This window comes from Moschus berezovskii, chromosome 3, assembly GCF_049115385.1.
Source record: "Moschus berezovskii isolate FMDL1 chromosome 3, NW_MosBer_1.0, whole genome shotgun sequence".
In the NCBI taxonomy this organism is placed as follows: Eukaryota; Metazoa; Chordata; class Mammalia; order Artiodactyla; family Moschidae; genus Moschus; species Moschus berezovskii.
The window spans coordinates 50,969,608-50,987,201 of record NC_142462.1 but is presented as its reverse complement, the minus strand read 5'-3'; the positions used below and the strand labels follow the sequence as shown (position 1 = coordinate 50,987,201).

Sequence of the window (17,594 nt, the reverse complement as noted above, 5' to 3'; positions counted from 1 at the left end):
AAAGATCCTTAACCCTCCAGATGTATTTATTAAAGTTACGTATAACTAGTAAAACTAATAAAAAACTAATAATTTTTTCACTAGAGTAGATCCTTTGAGACATTTTAATCAGTCACCCCTCTGTTAAAATCAACGGTTACACATATCCTCATTTCAGACTGTCAGCTCACTGAAGGCCAGGACTGTGTCTTAATTTCTGTGCCTGCAAAGTGCCTTGAACATAGTAGGTGCTCAGGAAAATCCTGATTTAGTTGAGGAAATAGTAATGATATTAATTAATGATACTAATTACAGGATCTGCCTCACCTCACATGGAATATTTATTTGGTAGGGATATAACGTCTCGAGTTGACCTTTGTATAATCAGAAGAAGAAAGGACTTGAACAAATAATTGTTAACAAGATTATAGGAGCATGCTTATAATAGTCACATGCCAATGCACATTGTTAAAGAAGAATACATGAAAAAATAATGTTAATTGCCATATAAGTAGAGAGTGGTACTGCTTAATCTGTTGCTCTGATACTACTGTAAATCATTTTCATTTACTGATTAAAGGAAGACCTTTAACTATTTAGCCCATTCATTTCTTCAGCTAGAGTATGAATGCAGTATGGCTCAAACAGATCTTTTCTTACCTAATGCAGTTTTATTACACTTATAAAACGTAAACAGTTTCATTTATCACAGGCCTTATATTAGTCAACACCTATCAAAGATGCAATTAATTTTGAAAATGGTAGCGCAGGAAGAAGTCTAACTCATGGATTGATGATTTCTTTCCCCAAAGGGAGATGTGGGCATTAGTGTTAATTGTCCCTGGGCATTCTGAGAATTGTTCTTCCTCCTGGGAACCCTGTCTGGCCTCCTAAGACCACTGAGGCCATTTACAATCAAACTTGCTTCAGCATTCTTGTCATAAAGACCTGCAATGCTGCTTAAGAGAATCAACAGGCCAGACCACCAACCAAGAATGGAAGGCATAATTCTTTTTTTTTTTTATTTTGATGAGATCTGAACAGCAAGTATTACCAGGGGAAGGCTCTGAATTGGCCTGAACTGCCAGTGGAGGACATTTTTTCATCCAGTGGCACTTCTGTTTACCAAGGCCCTGGCTCTGTGGCTCAGTGTGTACATCAAGTGAATATTCCTTACAATCCCTGAATGCTGATGAAGGAGTTAATTTGCACAATACATTCCTATGCAGCTTTAGAATCAGGATCCCTGTTTTCTTTTCTCTTAGCCTTTTTAGATGTAACTGGAACTGCAACAGTCAGTGTTAAGGAGGGCAGTTTCTGCTGCATCCATTTCTGATCCTTTCCTCAGTATGGTGGAGTCAAATTGCCTTCTTCCTGCCAGGTGTTGAGATGTATGTGTCAGGGGAGGTGGGGACCCAAGCTCTCATTGAGTTTACAATCAACAAATTCTTATTTCGAGGACTAGAGTGCAGTTGAAGTGCCTATCTCCTGAGCTGCTCTTTCAAGGACTTAACTATGAACGCAGCTTCTCCTTCGAAGCCCTTATTATCCCTCCTCCCCTGAGCAGCCACAGCTGCTCAGCCACCTCTGTGAGCAGCCAGTATGCTTGCTAGTGGCTGCCTTTGCTTATTCTTGCCTCTGGATCGGCTGAGGTGTGTCTGCCGATTAGTCTCACAGTAATTATGGATGGCAGGTTTGCAGCATATTTATTCCCTTCCTCAGCTCACTTGGCTTCACACTGACTTTGTTTAGTCAACAATCTGACAGATTACCTGGGGTATTTTTTTCTTCCCATTGTGCCTGTGCTTATCTCTCTGTCACAAACTACCTTAAGGACTCTGAGCCAGAGTATTTTATTCTCTTGACTGAGATCAGCTTTCCCCTGACATGTCCAAAAGTCCAGATAAGGGACGGCTTCAGAGCTGTTCTGAATTCTGAATTCTGCAGGTATCAGAGGTAGGGCCGAGGGTTATCACCTAAACCCTTTCCTAGCCTGCTGTTCGCCAGTCTCTTCACCTTCAGAGTTCATTCTCGCCAGGGTGGGGTTAAGCCTGAACACTTGCCTAACAGGTAAAGTCTCCTCTAGATTCTGATAAACTCCCTTTAACAATCTTTTGAGACTGGATTTTATGCCAAGTTTGGGATATCAAAGGGCAAACAAAGGAAACAAACATAGGATTAAACTCATAGTTGACAGACAAATCAGTTTTACTGTCATTAGGATGCATTTGGACAAGTGGATTCTATTTTTGGTTACATCTACTATAAGTCCAAGCATTTTCTTTCACTGCTCTTGTTGCTATTATTTTGTTTTGTTACCTGCACCCCCAGACACTCCCCCACTTTTTTATGTCCAAGATAAGACTAGAGTATATTTTAATAAAAATTTTCATAAAGCTATCTTAATAAAAATATACTCTAGTCTATCTCGGACAAAAAAAATTCTGTCATGAGATAGTCGATTTAACTGATGATGGAGGAATTGCAATGTTCCATAGCTGCAAGTGCTCCTCAGACACTGGGGGCATCTATAGTCTGTGAATGTGGCCACTTTGTGCTTTGTTCCTGATACCGGAATGCATTTCCAGAGCAGGCCTGTGACTGATGCCTCAGAAAGGCCTCCTCGCCAGTATGGTCCTGGGCTGGCATCCGGGAATGTGACTGGTAATTCGTTCCCTCACTAATATAAACCTTTCCTAAGTAATATAAGTCTCTCACTGTATCTTAACTGTCTGCACAAGCAATGTGGTTTATGCTCAGCACCTGCTGTCCTTCTGGGAGTCTGGGATTCTGGTACGTGCCAGGCAGAGGATGCCAGCATGACTGGCCTCCAGGAGAAACCATTGCCACTGAGTCTCTCATGAGCTTCCCAGGGCAGCCATACCATCAGGGCAGCAATATTATTACACATATGCTGCTGCATTCTTATTGCTGAATGAAGAATGCTCTCTGGGTGACCCCTCATGGGAGACAGAGAAAGCAAAATGAAGCCTGCATGTGGATTCCTCCAATTCTACCTGTGTTGTTCTTCCTTATGAATCTACTGGGTATCCTTACTATTAATACATCAGTGTCATAAATCTGAGCTGTGACCACAACTATATTCTGTGTCCCAGGAGTCTCATAAGCAAATACCTGAAAGTGGGGTGGCCTTGGGGATCCCTAAAACAGCCCCTTTATGAGGCACTGTGAGATTCCAGAAATACTATTTGATGGCATTATCCTCAAAAATGCTGATCTGATCCCTACCCTCTTGGTTTTTCATGCATAATTTTGGTTTGCTGCTGCTGCTGCTGCTGCTGCTAAGTCACTTCAGTCGTGTCCAACTCTGTGCGACCCTACAGGTGGCAGCCCATCAGGCTCTGCCCTCCCTGGGATTCTCCAGGCAAGAACACTGGAGTGGGTTGCCATTTCCTTCTCCAATGCATGAAAGTGAAACGTGAAAGTGAAGTCACTCAGTCGTGTCCGACTCTTAGCGACCCTATGGACTGCAGCCTACCAGGCTCCTCCATCCATGGGATCTTCCAGGCAAGAGTACTGGAGTGGGTTGCCATTGCCTTCTCCGAATTTTGGTTTCATTTCTTAAAGAACTAATGTTTACTTAGTTTATAACTATTCATTTACTTCCCTAAAGGAGATTGCTTTACTCTATTAAATTTGTTCTTTTATGACATAATCTCTAAAATTGCAGTCACAATCCATGTCAAATCTAACATTAAAAGTAGCTGACAAGCTCTACTGCTACCAGTGTGTATGATTTTATATTACATTTTAGAAGAATATATTCAGAAGAAATTCTGCAATACTGCTAGAGTTAACAATATTAGTTAATATTCAAAAGTGTGTCCAGATATTTAACAAACTCTCCGTGTTGGTTAATTTTCGAATTTAACTTTAACTAGATATTTTCAGATGATGTTAAGAATTAATGGGATAATGTTGACACGGTCTTGAATTTTCATGCTGTTCAGAAACATATTTCTATTTTGATGCCTCGAGGCAGCTTCGTGCTGACGCATCACAGTCTGGGTTATGCCCCATGCTGGTCGGCAGACTGTTTTAACTGCTCTCTGTAGAGCAGCAGCTGGTGTGGTGGGTGCTCAGAATAAGGACCAAATAGTGATTCTACAAAAAGAAAGTTCAGGACAGCCATGTTATTCAGATTAACTTTTTAAAGATTAATTTGTTAGAACAATAAGAACAACATTAGTTCTATGAGAATTCCTGGGTATAGGTAATAGGTCTTGGCATGGAGGGAAACACACCTTGAAAGCAAGGTCTTTTGTTGAAGTGATAGAGTTTCACTGGTTGGTTTCACATTACTGAATCCCTTCATGCCCTAGGGTGCAAAAATGATTCTATTTCAAGAGTTCAGATTTTTTACAAAGGGAAGAATGCCAATGCCACTGAACAGGCTCAAGTTTGTGCTTACTGCTAATATTAATAATTAAAAATATTTTATTAGATCCAAGTATTAAGGATGGGCAGCTGGGATGAAATATTTCCCTGGGCATATGGCCAGCCCTAGAAACTTCTAAATGCTGCCCTACTCTTAATGTGAGGACTTGCCAGCCCTTCTTGTATGTTTTCAGTATGTTCAAGACCCTGGAAACATAAAGTATTTAAGAGACTTTGAATTCAGATATTTAAACTGAATTCAGGATTATATCTGTCCTGCTAAATAAGCATTCAGTCAATTATTACATAACTTAGGCAGAAAGCACAATTTAAGAGGAAAAAGTACTACTTAGATTTTTAAGAATGGAAGAGTGAAAATGGGAGTCAATTTAATCTAGATCAACATCCTCAGCTACTTATTCAGATCAGTGGTTAGATCTTATTTCCCTAATCTGGGCATTTACTATCTGTGCTACTCTTAACTGATGTCTGTTTGTCTCTCTGCTACTCCCTGAGATTAAAGGCAAGCCAAGGTTTCTCTGTTTCCCATGTAAACATCACATAACAGTTTCTGATACACTAGGGTAATGATGTTGGCTGTACCTTAAATGGGCTTTTGGGAAATAACACTGTTAAAGACTTCCGAAGGCAAATCTATGAATTAAAATGCACTGTAAAGCCTTCCTCACAAGCATCTAGATACACAACATAAGAGTGAATTTTTGGAATATCCCTGAACTCCAAGGCAATGCAACCACTGCCTGAACTGAAGTTTATGTTTTAATATTCATAGCCTGAAGATTTGGTCTTGCTGGTCACTTGGCCCAGGTTACATATCCCACAGGGAAGTCTGATGCATGAGTCATTTTAGGAAATAATTGATAAATTACTGTGGACTCAAATGAACAGAGGACTATCAGTCAAATAACAGAAGTTTTAATATATAAATTTAGCCAGATCTCCCAGCACACTCAGAGATGCCTTGAAAGGTCCTACATTTGCTATTTTCAACATTACCTAAATAAGGGAGCAAAAGAAAGAGCTCACAAACATATAATATATACCTTGTCCTTAAATATACACATGTGTATAGATCTATGTCCACTGATCACTAAATATATATTTAGGTAGAATTAGAGAACTTATGTAGCTTTATAAATAAGCATAGGCATTTATGGTCACAGAAGAAACAGAAAAAACATGAATCAAAACGTGAAACGTACCATACTCTGGGACCTGTCCTGTCCCACGCTTCAGCAGTAGCCTCACTCTTCTTCCGCCTGACTTGATGAGCTCTATTGCTCTGGCGTGGGTCATGTCTCTTGTGCTCTCCCCATTGATTTCAATGATCTGATCTCCTACCTGTTAATTAAAGAAACATCACGTTAGCCAAAGATGGTTTTATTCAAGTTGCATTTCCAACCAAGAAGCACCCATAGATGACCAGTTTCCAGAGAGCAACAGAAAGGCTTGGTTGCAGCCTGCTGCTCCTTAGTACAGGCTAATCCCTGGCTGCATCCTGAATCTGACCACCAAACTTTATTTATCTGTGTAGAACTTCAAATATTAGACCATGAAGGTTGTGATGATATGTCACTTATATTTAGCCAGTATGACAGAGCCCATAATTAAACTATTTAGGATTTTCTTAAAAAATTAGGGGATAAGTTGGATGCTACAATTCAAAATAAGCTGGCATCTTCGCTTTGAATCAAGAAGTAAATGTTTTAAGGACTTTTCATTGAACACAGGGCAGGATCTAATTCAGTGTGTTGGATGGAATGATTGATTTTTGGGCTTCTCTGAGAATTTTTGTTATGCATCATTTATTTACATTTCCCTGGGTGATGTTGTGATATTGCCTTCTTTGTAAGTAGTGGTTGGTTGATATTCAAGTTTGATGATGAATTTTCTATCACAGTCCTTTGAATTAAAAATGACTCCATTCTCCATACATGACTAATGCCCTTGCTAAATCTTTGCCATTCTCACATCTGACTGCCAGAAACTCTTTGGTTAAATACCAATTCCTCTTGAATTGTTGACAATACCTAGGCATGTCAACTTACTTCACTAATCTTGCCTGGAGAATCCAATGGACAGGGGAGCCTAGTGGGCTGCACCATGGGGTTGCAAAGAGTTGGACATGGCTGAAACAACTTAGCATGTATGGGTTCCATAAGCAGCTCCCATTATCCTTTGTGAATAGATATTTGGAATAAAAGAGGTTCAACCATGAGCACATCATGTAACTCCCACAGTACTATTACTGTCAGGAACCTTTGAATTAAAATATGTTTCATTTCAGTGCAAGTCACTTAAGACAAATTAGCCAGGAAAAGCACAATGAGTTGCTTTGCAGAAATGCTATTTTAGGTGGGTTCCTGAACTTGATAATGCAGACAGAATTGCAAATAAGTCCCTTTTAAGGGAGCACTATCAAAGTGAGTGCTATAGGCTGGACCAGAACAGGAACAAAAAGTTGCTGTCACAACAGCCAAAGGGTAGAACAGAGTGGGAGGGGGGGAATAAACACATGTTTATTATAGCAAGGAAGTGATGCATGTACTTGTATGTGTGCTACGTCACTCCAGTCATGTCTGACTCTGTGTGACCCTATTGACTGTAGGCTCCTCTATCCATGGAATTCTCCAGGCAAGAATCCTGGAGTGGGTTGTCATGCCCTCCTCCAGGGAATCTTCCTGACTTAGGGATCAAATCCATGTCTCTGCATCAGCAGGCAAGCAAGTAGGTTCTTTACCACTAGTGCCATCTGGGAAGCCCATGGAAATGATCAGTTCAGTTCAGTTCAGTTCAGTCACTCAGTCGTGTCCGACTCTCCGCGACCCCATGAATCACAGCACGCCAGGCCTCCCTGTCCATAACCAACTCCCGGAGTTCACTCAGACTCAAGTCCACAGAGTCGGTGATGCCATCCAGCCATCTCATTCTCTGTCGTCCCCTTCTCCTCCCGCCCCCAACCCTTCCCAGCATCAGAGTCTTTTCCAGTGAGTCAACTCATCGCATGAGGTGGCCAAAGTATTGCAGCCTCTACTTAAATAGGATCCCCTAAGGGGCAAGGACTTCAATGTAATGAAGGTAAAGGCTCCCCACTTTGTGTCCTTGGTGGCCTTTGGAAGTACTGTTTCAAGGCAGTGGAACAGGTTGGCCTCAAAGGCACAAACTCCACATAGAAGAGTCACTAAAGACAGGACAAAATTAATTTGTTTTAGGGCCAAGGTTTGCACCAGTTTCTTCAGGTCTCCTTTACTGTCTCCTTTCCCAGGAGGCACCAGGCACAGCCTGAAGTCCAGCAGCTAGCCTGAGGTCAGGTATCCAAGCCAGTGGCAGAAGTGGGACCAATTATCCCTCTCTCAGCAGTCCTCGCCTGTGACTGAAACCTCCAGGCACAGCATCACATCGTAGAAGTAAAGCACAGGTTTCAGTGAAGCTGTTATAATGGAATCTTCATTTCTGGCTACTCTCTTCAGGTTCACATACCTGACTGATTGCTAAACATCTCCTCCACTGGGATGTCCAGCAGGCCACTCCAGCTCAACACCAGTAGATCGGGCTCACCATCTTTCTCCCCAGATAGTCTGTCCTCTCAAGTCCTCATCCTGGACAACAGCGCCACCATTCACCCAAGCTAGAAACCTGGGGGTCCTGCTGAGCTCCTAGTTCAGTTCCTGCCTCCATCTGGATTATTCCCACCAATATCTTCACACGATCACCAGCATCATTCTTCTGAGGGAAATCTCCCCAGATGCATCATACTCACTGAGGCAGCTAGGGCCTTCCGTATGCCACTATTCCCTTGCCTTATCTTCCCTACAGACCTGGTGCCTTCCTAATCTTCCCTCAAGGCCAACCCAAGCTCTTCTCTGCAGGGATGACTTCCGAGACCCTGTCTTCTCCTCAAGCAGAAGTATGCTTCTCAGTTATCACTGCACCCCACTCTGTTATCTCTCACACCTCATTAGGGAATTATGCCTCTCTGTCTCCCCTCTTAGACTTTGAACTTCTTTACTCATCAAACAATTTCTGAGCACTTATTATGTCTTGGACAGTCTACCGGGAGATGGGATAAACAGTGACAAAAAAGTATAGTTTTTATTTACAACACATTCTCAGTCTAGATGGGGAGAAAGTGGGTAAATAAGACACTTACTATTCAATATATTTTTGCTGTGACAAAGGTGTATACAAAGTGCTAACGGAAGAGAAGGGAGGGGCATCTAAATTAGAATAAACGTGGCTGGTAGTTAGAGAGAGCTTCCTACAGGTAGCGACATCTCAACTGGATTCTGAAGTATCAGCAGGAGTTCCCCCGGTAAAGGAAGAGGAAAAACATTCTAGGTAGAGAGGACAGCATATGCAAAGAGCCTGAGATCTGAGAGCATGGTATATTTGGGGGAACTGCCGGTAGTTAATTTTGCTACTCAGGGGTTTGGGCTTTATTTTAAAGGCAACAGTAAAGCACTGAAAATTTTGAACAGGGGGGCAAGCTGACCAGGAAAACAGAGTGGTGTTTAGAAATTTCCCTGAGACATCAGGATCCATCAGAGTGGACTGGAGAGAAAGTAGGAGACTGAGGAAAGGAGCTGAAGTTGTGAGGTTGTCATGTTGTTTATTCAGATGAGAAACTGGAAGACGTGGGGAAGAAAATCATAGGATAACTGAGGGCAGGGACTAAGTCCCATCTGCCTATTTATCTCTTATGGGGTTCACTGTGCATACTTGTGAATGAGTGAATGAATGAAGCATTTCCACACAGCTCATCTTGAGACTCATAGGGGGAGGCGGTTATACGTACTCTTGACCCAAAACTCAAACCTTGACAGACACCACTGCCTGAGGACACTTCTCTCTCAAGACTGACATTTCAACAAGAATTGTATAGAAGGATTATGGTGTGATAGAAATATTAATAGCCATACTTAGAAAGTGTGATGCTTTCATTCTCTTGTCTATTTGTTATTTTCCCTTTCCTTTACTAAGAGCCATGAGAATTAAGGGAGGAAAAAAAAGCCAGGAAGGGGTGGTAAGTTGGAAGACTGTGTAGGAGTTGGAGGAACAGAGGGTTCAAGGGCTTCATGGGGCTGGGTGCGGTGTCTCCACTGTGGGATTTTCAGGACTGGGCTCTGGGAAGATTTTTACTGAGTTTTTGGAAATCCGAGATGACCTCTTGGCTTGGCAGCATTCCGTGTAAGATCCCCTCAGAAGAAGAAAATAACTCTGATGCTGGTTGAACTGCAGTCCTTAGCCCCTTGTCTAAGGTTTTCAGTTTCTCCCAAGCCCCAGTCCGTTCCAGGCAGCCAGGGAGACAGTCTTCCTGCCTCACTGGAAGCAATGGAAGTTTGAAACAGTCCAAGATCGCAGCAAATTCACAAAAAGACAGTGGTGGTGGTGGCAGCGGGATAGATGCTGGTTGGGCAATGGGATGGAGATGCTGCCACTGTTGAAGATGTGAATCTTACAGGCATTCTGGGCATATTGCAAAAGTGGTTAAACTCATTTAGACCTAGTGTCAGAGGTAACAAACAGTCCAGGCCCAGACAGGAGATGCCCATCTGTCCTTGTGAAATGATACAAATGCTAAAAAGGTTTACTCTTCACTTTCAGTCCAATACCAGTCTTATATATAGTTATTTGACATGGAACTCCATAAAGAAATTTGAGAAGTGATTCTTTTCACTTTCATCCTGCGAGCATCCAGATGAATAAGAAAATGAATTTGTCAGGGAAAGAAGAGCTTCTCATTACCTTCTGACTTTCATTCAGCTGCCGGGTGTGGCGTGTTGAAGGGTCCTTTTCCTATATGGCATGTGAATTATTTGGGGGAGTTAATTTGATAATGGAATATTACTTAGCTATTAAAAAGAATACATTTGAATCAGTTCTAATGAGCCTATTATAGAGAGTGAAGTAAATCAGAAAGAAAAACACCAATACAATATATTAACGCATATATATGGAATTTAGAGATGGTAACGATAACCCTATATGTGAGACAGCAAAAGAGACACAGATAAAGAACAGACTTTTGGACTCTGGGATGATTTGAGAGAACAGCATTGAAACATGTATATTACCATATGTGAAATAGATTACTAGTCCAGGTTCGATGCATGAGACAGGGTGCTCAGGGCTGGTGCACCGGGATGACTCTGAGGGATGGGATGGGGAGGGTGTTGGGAGTGGGGATCAGGATGGGGACACAGGTATACCCATGGCAATTCTTACATTGATTCATGTCAATGTATGGCAAAATACACTATAATATTGTAAAGTAATTAGCCTCTAATTCAAATAAATAAATTAATTTAAAAATTAGTTTTCAATGCAAGAGTAAAAAAAAAGAAACGATGGAAAACATGCAGGTCGTTCAGAGATGAAGAAAAAGACCAGCTGTGACTCTAATGTCGTCTTCTCTTTCTACACGCTTCACCACGGAGCCATCTTCAACTGACTTGTGGTACTAAATGAAACTTTGAAGATCTCCTCCGCTTGTTCTTAGAGAACTTTTAAAGTACTGAGTTTGAATTAGAGTTGAGAGAGGGATGGGGGAGGAGAGAGAGAATGGAGGCAGTGGAGACGACGAAGAAACAGACAGATGGACAGACAGCTCTAGACATAATTCAGGAGTGTGCATATTGTTTTATGGGGATCAGTGTAGGAAACTACAGGAAACCAAAGGATATAACACAAATTCTAGGCATTCTTTTTTTTCTTTTTTCCTGTAGAAGAAATACTTGTATGTGTGGTCCCCTTGGGAAACTGACAACCTCACAGTGGTGTCTTCGGGGCAAGTCAGAGTGGGAGAAGGCTGTCATCTTGGCCCAGCCTAACAAGTTCTGCATTTCTGCGCACACATTTCTATTCACATCTTGGCAGTTTCTTTTTCCCTAACAAAACTATTACTAAGTCCTTGAACTTGCTTGAGGCTCTGCAGGTAAAACTTCTCTTCTTATTGGAAAGCCAAGGCAGGTAAAGGTAAAAGTTTCAGTATATATTGGCCGTGCCATATAGGATCTTACTTCCCTGAGCAGGGATCAAGTCTGGGCTCCCAGCCATGAAAGTACCAAGTCCTAACCACTGAACCACCAGGAAATTTCCCAAAGTTTCAGTATTTCTTAAGCAATTAATAGTCCATGTTGTAAGAAAAAAAAAAAAAAGCTCTATACTGTACACATTTTTGTAGACAGTATTTGGTTCGAGTCAATGAAATCTTTATAAGGACTATATTAATTCTGGACTTACTGCAGCCCCTAATCATGGTAGTTTCCACTCAGGGCTTCCTCAGGTTTCTCCACAAACATTCCTGGCTGGTTGCAATCAGTTCACTGCCTTTATACCACAAGAATCTATTTCATATGATTATGCGTGACTGAAGTGATCCTAGATTATAACTAGGTGTGAGGAATTGAGCTTCTTTAGAATTTTATGCCAAAAAATAGTTGATGCCTCTATTTGCTGTTTCATGAAAGACTTAGCTGTGGACCATTTGTGTGGCTAATGGTCCGAGGTCACAGGATAGTTTTGTCATAATTCTTCCCTTAGAGGCTGGTTTCTCCCACTGACTCTAGATCCCTCATGAGCAGGGAAAGCGCCTGCTGCCTCCGTGTAATCTATACCTGTCACAATTCCTAACAAGTAGGCCCTCAGTTAATCAAGTTTGACTAAATGAATTTTAGGTTTGCTTTTCAGTTATAGTAACCGTTTTCGTTTTCATGACACAGAAAACTCAGCTTTCGAGCACCTCTGCACACCATAAAGCCGTCTTGAAATACTGCCTCAGGCACTTGCAGCCAAACCACAACAATTTCAACAGTATTACAAGAGACCGAATGAGGTTTCAGTAAAGGTGACCTATAAAAATTGCTAGAGACAGGTATGTTATTGTTATGGGAAACAAATGCTAAAGGATCGAGAGAAAGAGGAAAGGAGGCTGAGTCTAAATAAAATAAGAAAAACGAAACTAGAATTTGGGTCTTCGCTTCGGCCAGAGGCACTGCCACTGGGGGCCATGACAACAGGACACCTGGTCTGTAAGGGCCCTGCTGGAGCAAAGGACAGACTGATTTTCACTTCAGTAGTGACCTTTACTATATGACGGCTTGTTTCACAATTAACCTTTGTTAGATATTATTTAATGACTATCACAGTATAAATCTTTTCCAAGGGGTTACACTGAGTGCTTTGGTTCACTTTCCCATGTCTTCCATGAGACTGTTGATTGAATTAGACAGGATCCACATGTCTATTACAAGACGTGGCTCTGGCTATAAACGGGTGCACAAGCGCCTCAGCAAGGCACAGGAGACCATTAAGTCAGCACGCTTTTCCTGAAAAAACTGCTATCCCCCTGGAAATTGAAGTACAGATTGAAACGGAAATTTTAACAACACCAGAACTCTGTGGATTTTATTTGACTCAATTATTTTATACGTTGAAATCTGTCTGAGACTCTATGTTTTGACTGCAATCATTTAAAAAGAAAACATTTCTTACAAAACTTCATCCAAAGAGAAGTATGAAAAAGCCCTGGTGGATCTGCAGAAAAGTTCTTCATCAGGGTTATACCTGAGCACATACCTGCTTGGAAGGGTCATGAAGATGGGAGGAACCAGAGGGGAACAAGAAGTTATGAGTCACTGCAGAGCCTTGGTATGAATAGGGTACCTTACTCCACATTTTCTTAATGTGTGTATCTTCTCTTTAGAAAAGATTCAGCAACAGCTCAAAAAATGTTCAGTCTTTGACTTGGGCAGGGGTGGTGCCCTGGCTGCTCACTCAGGGAACTGCTTTGGTGGAGATTCAGAAGGAGCTCCTTATTCAACAGTTTCCATTTCTCATTCTTACTTTTACAATTCTCTAAATTAAAACATGGAAATGTGTGTGAAATTTAAAGATGATGCAGTAGCCCAATTGTGGAAGTCAATTCTAAATTATAATTTGCTATCTTTATCACCAATACTTCCCTTTTCCTTTGTCAAATATTACTAACACTAATCTCATATAAGGGATATTATTAGATTGCTTCCCCCCCACTAAATCTCACGCTTCTAGGGCTTTTAATTGGTGTTGATGTTTCCTTCCTCAGGTCACCCATTTCCTGCCTTATAAATACTTTCCAGGTGGAACGGTTCTCTTTATGTACCTTTGCACATGTGGTTTCCTTTTAGAATCTGCCCTTCCCTATTCAAACAACAACTAGATCCTACTCAACCCTTAGGAGAAACCTCAGGTATGCCTGCATACAGGAAGCCTTCTATGATCCCATAGTTCGGGTTGGGTACCTTTCCTAAGATTTCTTTGAAAGTTGGCCCTCCATTTCCCAAGGTGTTAGTGTCAAATATGTATTTTTAATTCCAGAAAGTTCCAAAAAGCAAAACTTGAAATTGGCATGCCTGGCAACTATTTACCTAACACTGACATTGTATTTACAACTGCTTTTATAGCATTTATATTCTATGAGGTATAATGAGTACTCTGGAGGTGATAAAGTATGATCATTGACGTATGTAAGTAGTTTATATATTTTCAGTTCAGTTCAGTCACTCAGTCATGACTGACTCTTTGTGACCCCATGGATCACAGTACTCCAGGCCTCCCTGTCCATCACCAACTCCCTGTGTTCACTCAAACTCATGTCCATCGAGTCAGTGATGCCATCCAGCCATCTCATTCTCTGTCGTCCCCTTCTCCTCCTGCCCCCAATCCCTCCCAGCATCAGACTCTTTTCCAATGAGTCAACTCGTCGCATGAGGTGGCCAAAAAGTAATGGAGTTTCCGCTTTAGCATCAGTCCTTCCAATGAACACCTAGGATTGATCTCCTTTAGAATGGACTGGTTGGATCTCCTTGCAGTCCAAGGGACTCTCAAGAGTCTTCTCCAGCACCACAGTTCAAAAGCATGAATTCTTCGGTGGTCAGCTTTCTTCACAGTCCAACTCTCACATCCATACATGACCACAGGAAAAACCATATCCTTGACTAGACGGACCTTGGTTGGCAAGTAATGTCTCTGCTTTTTAATATGCTATCTAGGTTGGTCATAACTTTCCTTCCAAGGAGTAAGTATCTTTTAATTTCCTGGCTGCAATCAGCATCTGCAGTGATTTTGGAGCCCAAAAAAATAAAGTCTGACACTGTTTCCACTGTTTCCCCATCTATTTCCCATGAAGCAATGGGACCAGATGCCTTTATTTTCTGAAGGTTGAGCTTCAAGCCAACCTTTTCACTCTCCTCTTTCACTTTCATCAAGAGGCTTCTTAGTTCCTCTTCACTTTCTGCCATAAGGGTGGTGTCATCTGCATATCTGAGGTTATTGATAGTTCTCCAGGCAATCTTGATTCCAGCTTGTGCTTCTTCCAGCCCAGCGTTCCTCATGATGTACTCTGCATAGAAGTTAAATAAGCAGGGTGACAATATACAACCTTGACATACTCCTTTTCCTATTTGGAACCAGTCTGTTGTTCCATGTCCAATTCTAACTGTTGCTTCCTGACCTGCATACAGTTTTCTCAAGAGGCAGGTCAGGTGGTCTGGTATTCCCATCTCTTTCAGAATTTTCCACAGTTTATTGTGATCCACACAGTCAAAGGCTTTGGCATAGTCAATGAACCAGAAATAGATGTTTTTCTGGAACTCTCTTGCTTTCTCCATTATCCAGCAGATGTTGGCAATTTGATCCCTGGTTCCTCTGCCTTTTCTAAAACCAGCTTGGACATCTGAGTTTTAAATCTGATTTCATGATATGTGTCAGCCAGACTTGACTATGATAAAATAATATAAAGTGTATATAAGTGCCTTGTAAACTCTATTTAAATATTATCTTTATTATTAATTGTAGTAGCTATCACCATCAGCTTCATAATGGTAGAAAAGAGAAAAAAATAGAAACACAATGGTAAGTTCTTCACAACAAATTTAGGAGAGAAGCCCCTGAGGTGTTGAAAATGTATTTAATGGAGAAATGAGGGAAGTGGTTTTCTGAAAATGCCACTGAGAGGTTAAAGACTCCCAAAATCTTCTGTTGGTTTGGTAAGTACTGCCTTTTAGGAATTCCTATAGGATGTTATGAACTGGACACGGAACAACAGACTGGTTCCAAATAGGAAAAGGAGTACGTCAAGGCTGTATATTGTCACCCTGCTTATTTAACTTAGATGCAGAGTACATCATGAGGAATGCTGGGCTGGAAGAAGCACAAGCTGGAATCAAGATTGCTGGGAGAAATATCAATAACCTCAGATATGCAAATGACACTACCCTTATGGCAGAAAGTGAAGAGGAACTAAAATGCCTCTTGATGAAAGTGAAAGAGGAGAGTGAAAAAGTTGGCTTGAAGCTCAACATTCAGAAAACTAAGATCATGGCATCTGGTCCCATCACTTCATGGGAAATAGATGGAGAAACAGTGGAAACAGTGTCAGACTTTATTTTTTGGGCTCCAAAATCACTGCAGATGCTGATTGCAGCCATGACATTAAAAGACGCTTACTCTTTGGAAGGAAAGTTATGATCAACCTAGAGAGCATATTAAAAAGCAGAGACATTACTTTGCCAACCAAGGTCCGTCTAGTCAAGGCTATGGTTTTTCCCGTGGTCATGTATGGATGTGAGAGTTGGACTGTGAAGATAGCTGAGCGCCAAAGAATTGATGCTTTTGAACTGTGGGGTTGGTGAAGACTTGAGAACCTCTTGGACTTCAAGGAGATCCAACCAGTCTATTCTAAAGAAGATCAGTCCTGTGTGTTCATTGGAAGGACTGAAGCTGAAGCTGAAACTCCAATACTTTGGTCACCTCATCCGAAGAGTTGACTCACTGGAAAAGACTCTGATGGTGGGAGGGACTTGGGGCAGGAGGAGAAGGGGACGACAGAGAATGAGATGGCTGGATGGCATCACCGACTCGATGGACATGAGTTTGAGTGTACTCAGGGAGTTGGTGATGGACAGGGAGGCCTGGCGTGCTGTGATTCATGGGGTTGCAAAACATCAGACACGACTGAGCGACTGAGCTGAACTGATGTTAATGCTATTTTTTTCTATGCTTTTGACAAATAGCTCTTACAAAAAGAACCTCCTTGAATGTTGAGCAGATAATCCAAACCCTAAAGCAGGACAGAGGGATAACTGCTTGTGTGGCCACAAACAGAAATGCAAAGAAGATTTTAAAGACAAGCTGGTTGATGCAAAATATTTTCTATGAGGTAAAAAATAAGCACAACCATTCCATTTTCATACACTGTTTTGACTGCTCAGGCAAGAAGAGGAAACTGGGGAAATATCTTAAAATTATCTGCCTGAGGAAGAATAGAAAGCTATTGTTTGTGGCTCAGCTAGTGGCTTATTCATTTTCTTGGAAATAACTTATGTTAGGTCATGAAGTCAGTTTCCCTGGTTGATTGAAAAATAAACAAAAGCAAATCAAAAAGAAAACTTTCCATTGTGGCCCTGATATAGGCTGTGATTTCCCTTCCCTGCATGTAATTGAGGGAAAATGAGGGATTATTATTCTGTATACTTATCTAATCAGATTTATTTTTCAGATGCAAGCGTTGATCATTGTGTGGTGACTGCTACATAGGCAGAGGATAACCAATTCTTGTCTTCCTGAAGCTGACCTATTTGCAAATTGCCTTTGCACTTACTGTGTGTGTGTGTGTGCGTATGTGCACAAACCAATCCAAGACCTGATGTTTACAGTGTGAGTTACAGTGAAAGGTATACCCAGATGGGTGTATCAGTCAGCTGGGATTTTTGAAGAGAATTTAATGGTGGGAATATTTCAGAGGTGTGAGCAGGGTTAAGACAACCAAAGAGGGCAGATGCCAATAGCATCTGTTCCTCTGCCAGAGGAATAGAAAGTTGCAGGGGCATATGAGAGCTCAAACTGTGAAAGAGGGGCCACTGACTAGCGCTGCTGTGGTAGAGGAAGGGGCACCCCTGGGCCAAGGGCACCATGCCAGGGAGCAACAGGGGTAAGAATACATCAACATTTCTGAGGCTGACAGAGTGATGTCCCCCCAAGGACATCAACATCTAGGCCCTGGAACCTGTGAATATATTACTTTACAGGGCAAAAGGGACTTTGCAGATGGAATAAGTTAAGGATCTTGAGATGGGAGGGCTATCCTGCTTCTCTGAGTGGACCCAAGGTAATCACAGGGGTCAAAGTCTGAGAGAGAAGAGATTTGGGACTGAAGC

General features: G+C 41.6%; 1 protein-coding gene across 1 annotated transcript in view; it reads right to left on the bottom strand.

Annotated features, from left to right (window-relative positions):
- The window catches only part of MAGI2 (membrane associated guanylate kinase, WW and PDZ domain containing 2), a 1,553,247-nt gene that overhangs the window by 83,375 nt on the left and 1,452,278 nt on the right, over positions 1-17,594 (bottom strand). Inside the window, exon 20 of the mRNA XM_055420681.2 lies at positions 5,601-5,739. Coding sequence (XP_055276656.1) covers positions 5,601-5,739 — 139 coding nt within the window. The remainder of the gene's footprint in view (positions 1-5,600; positions 5,740-17,594) is intronic.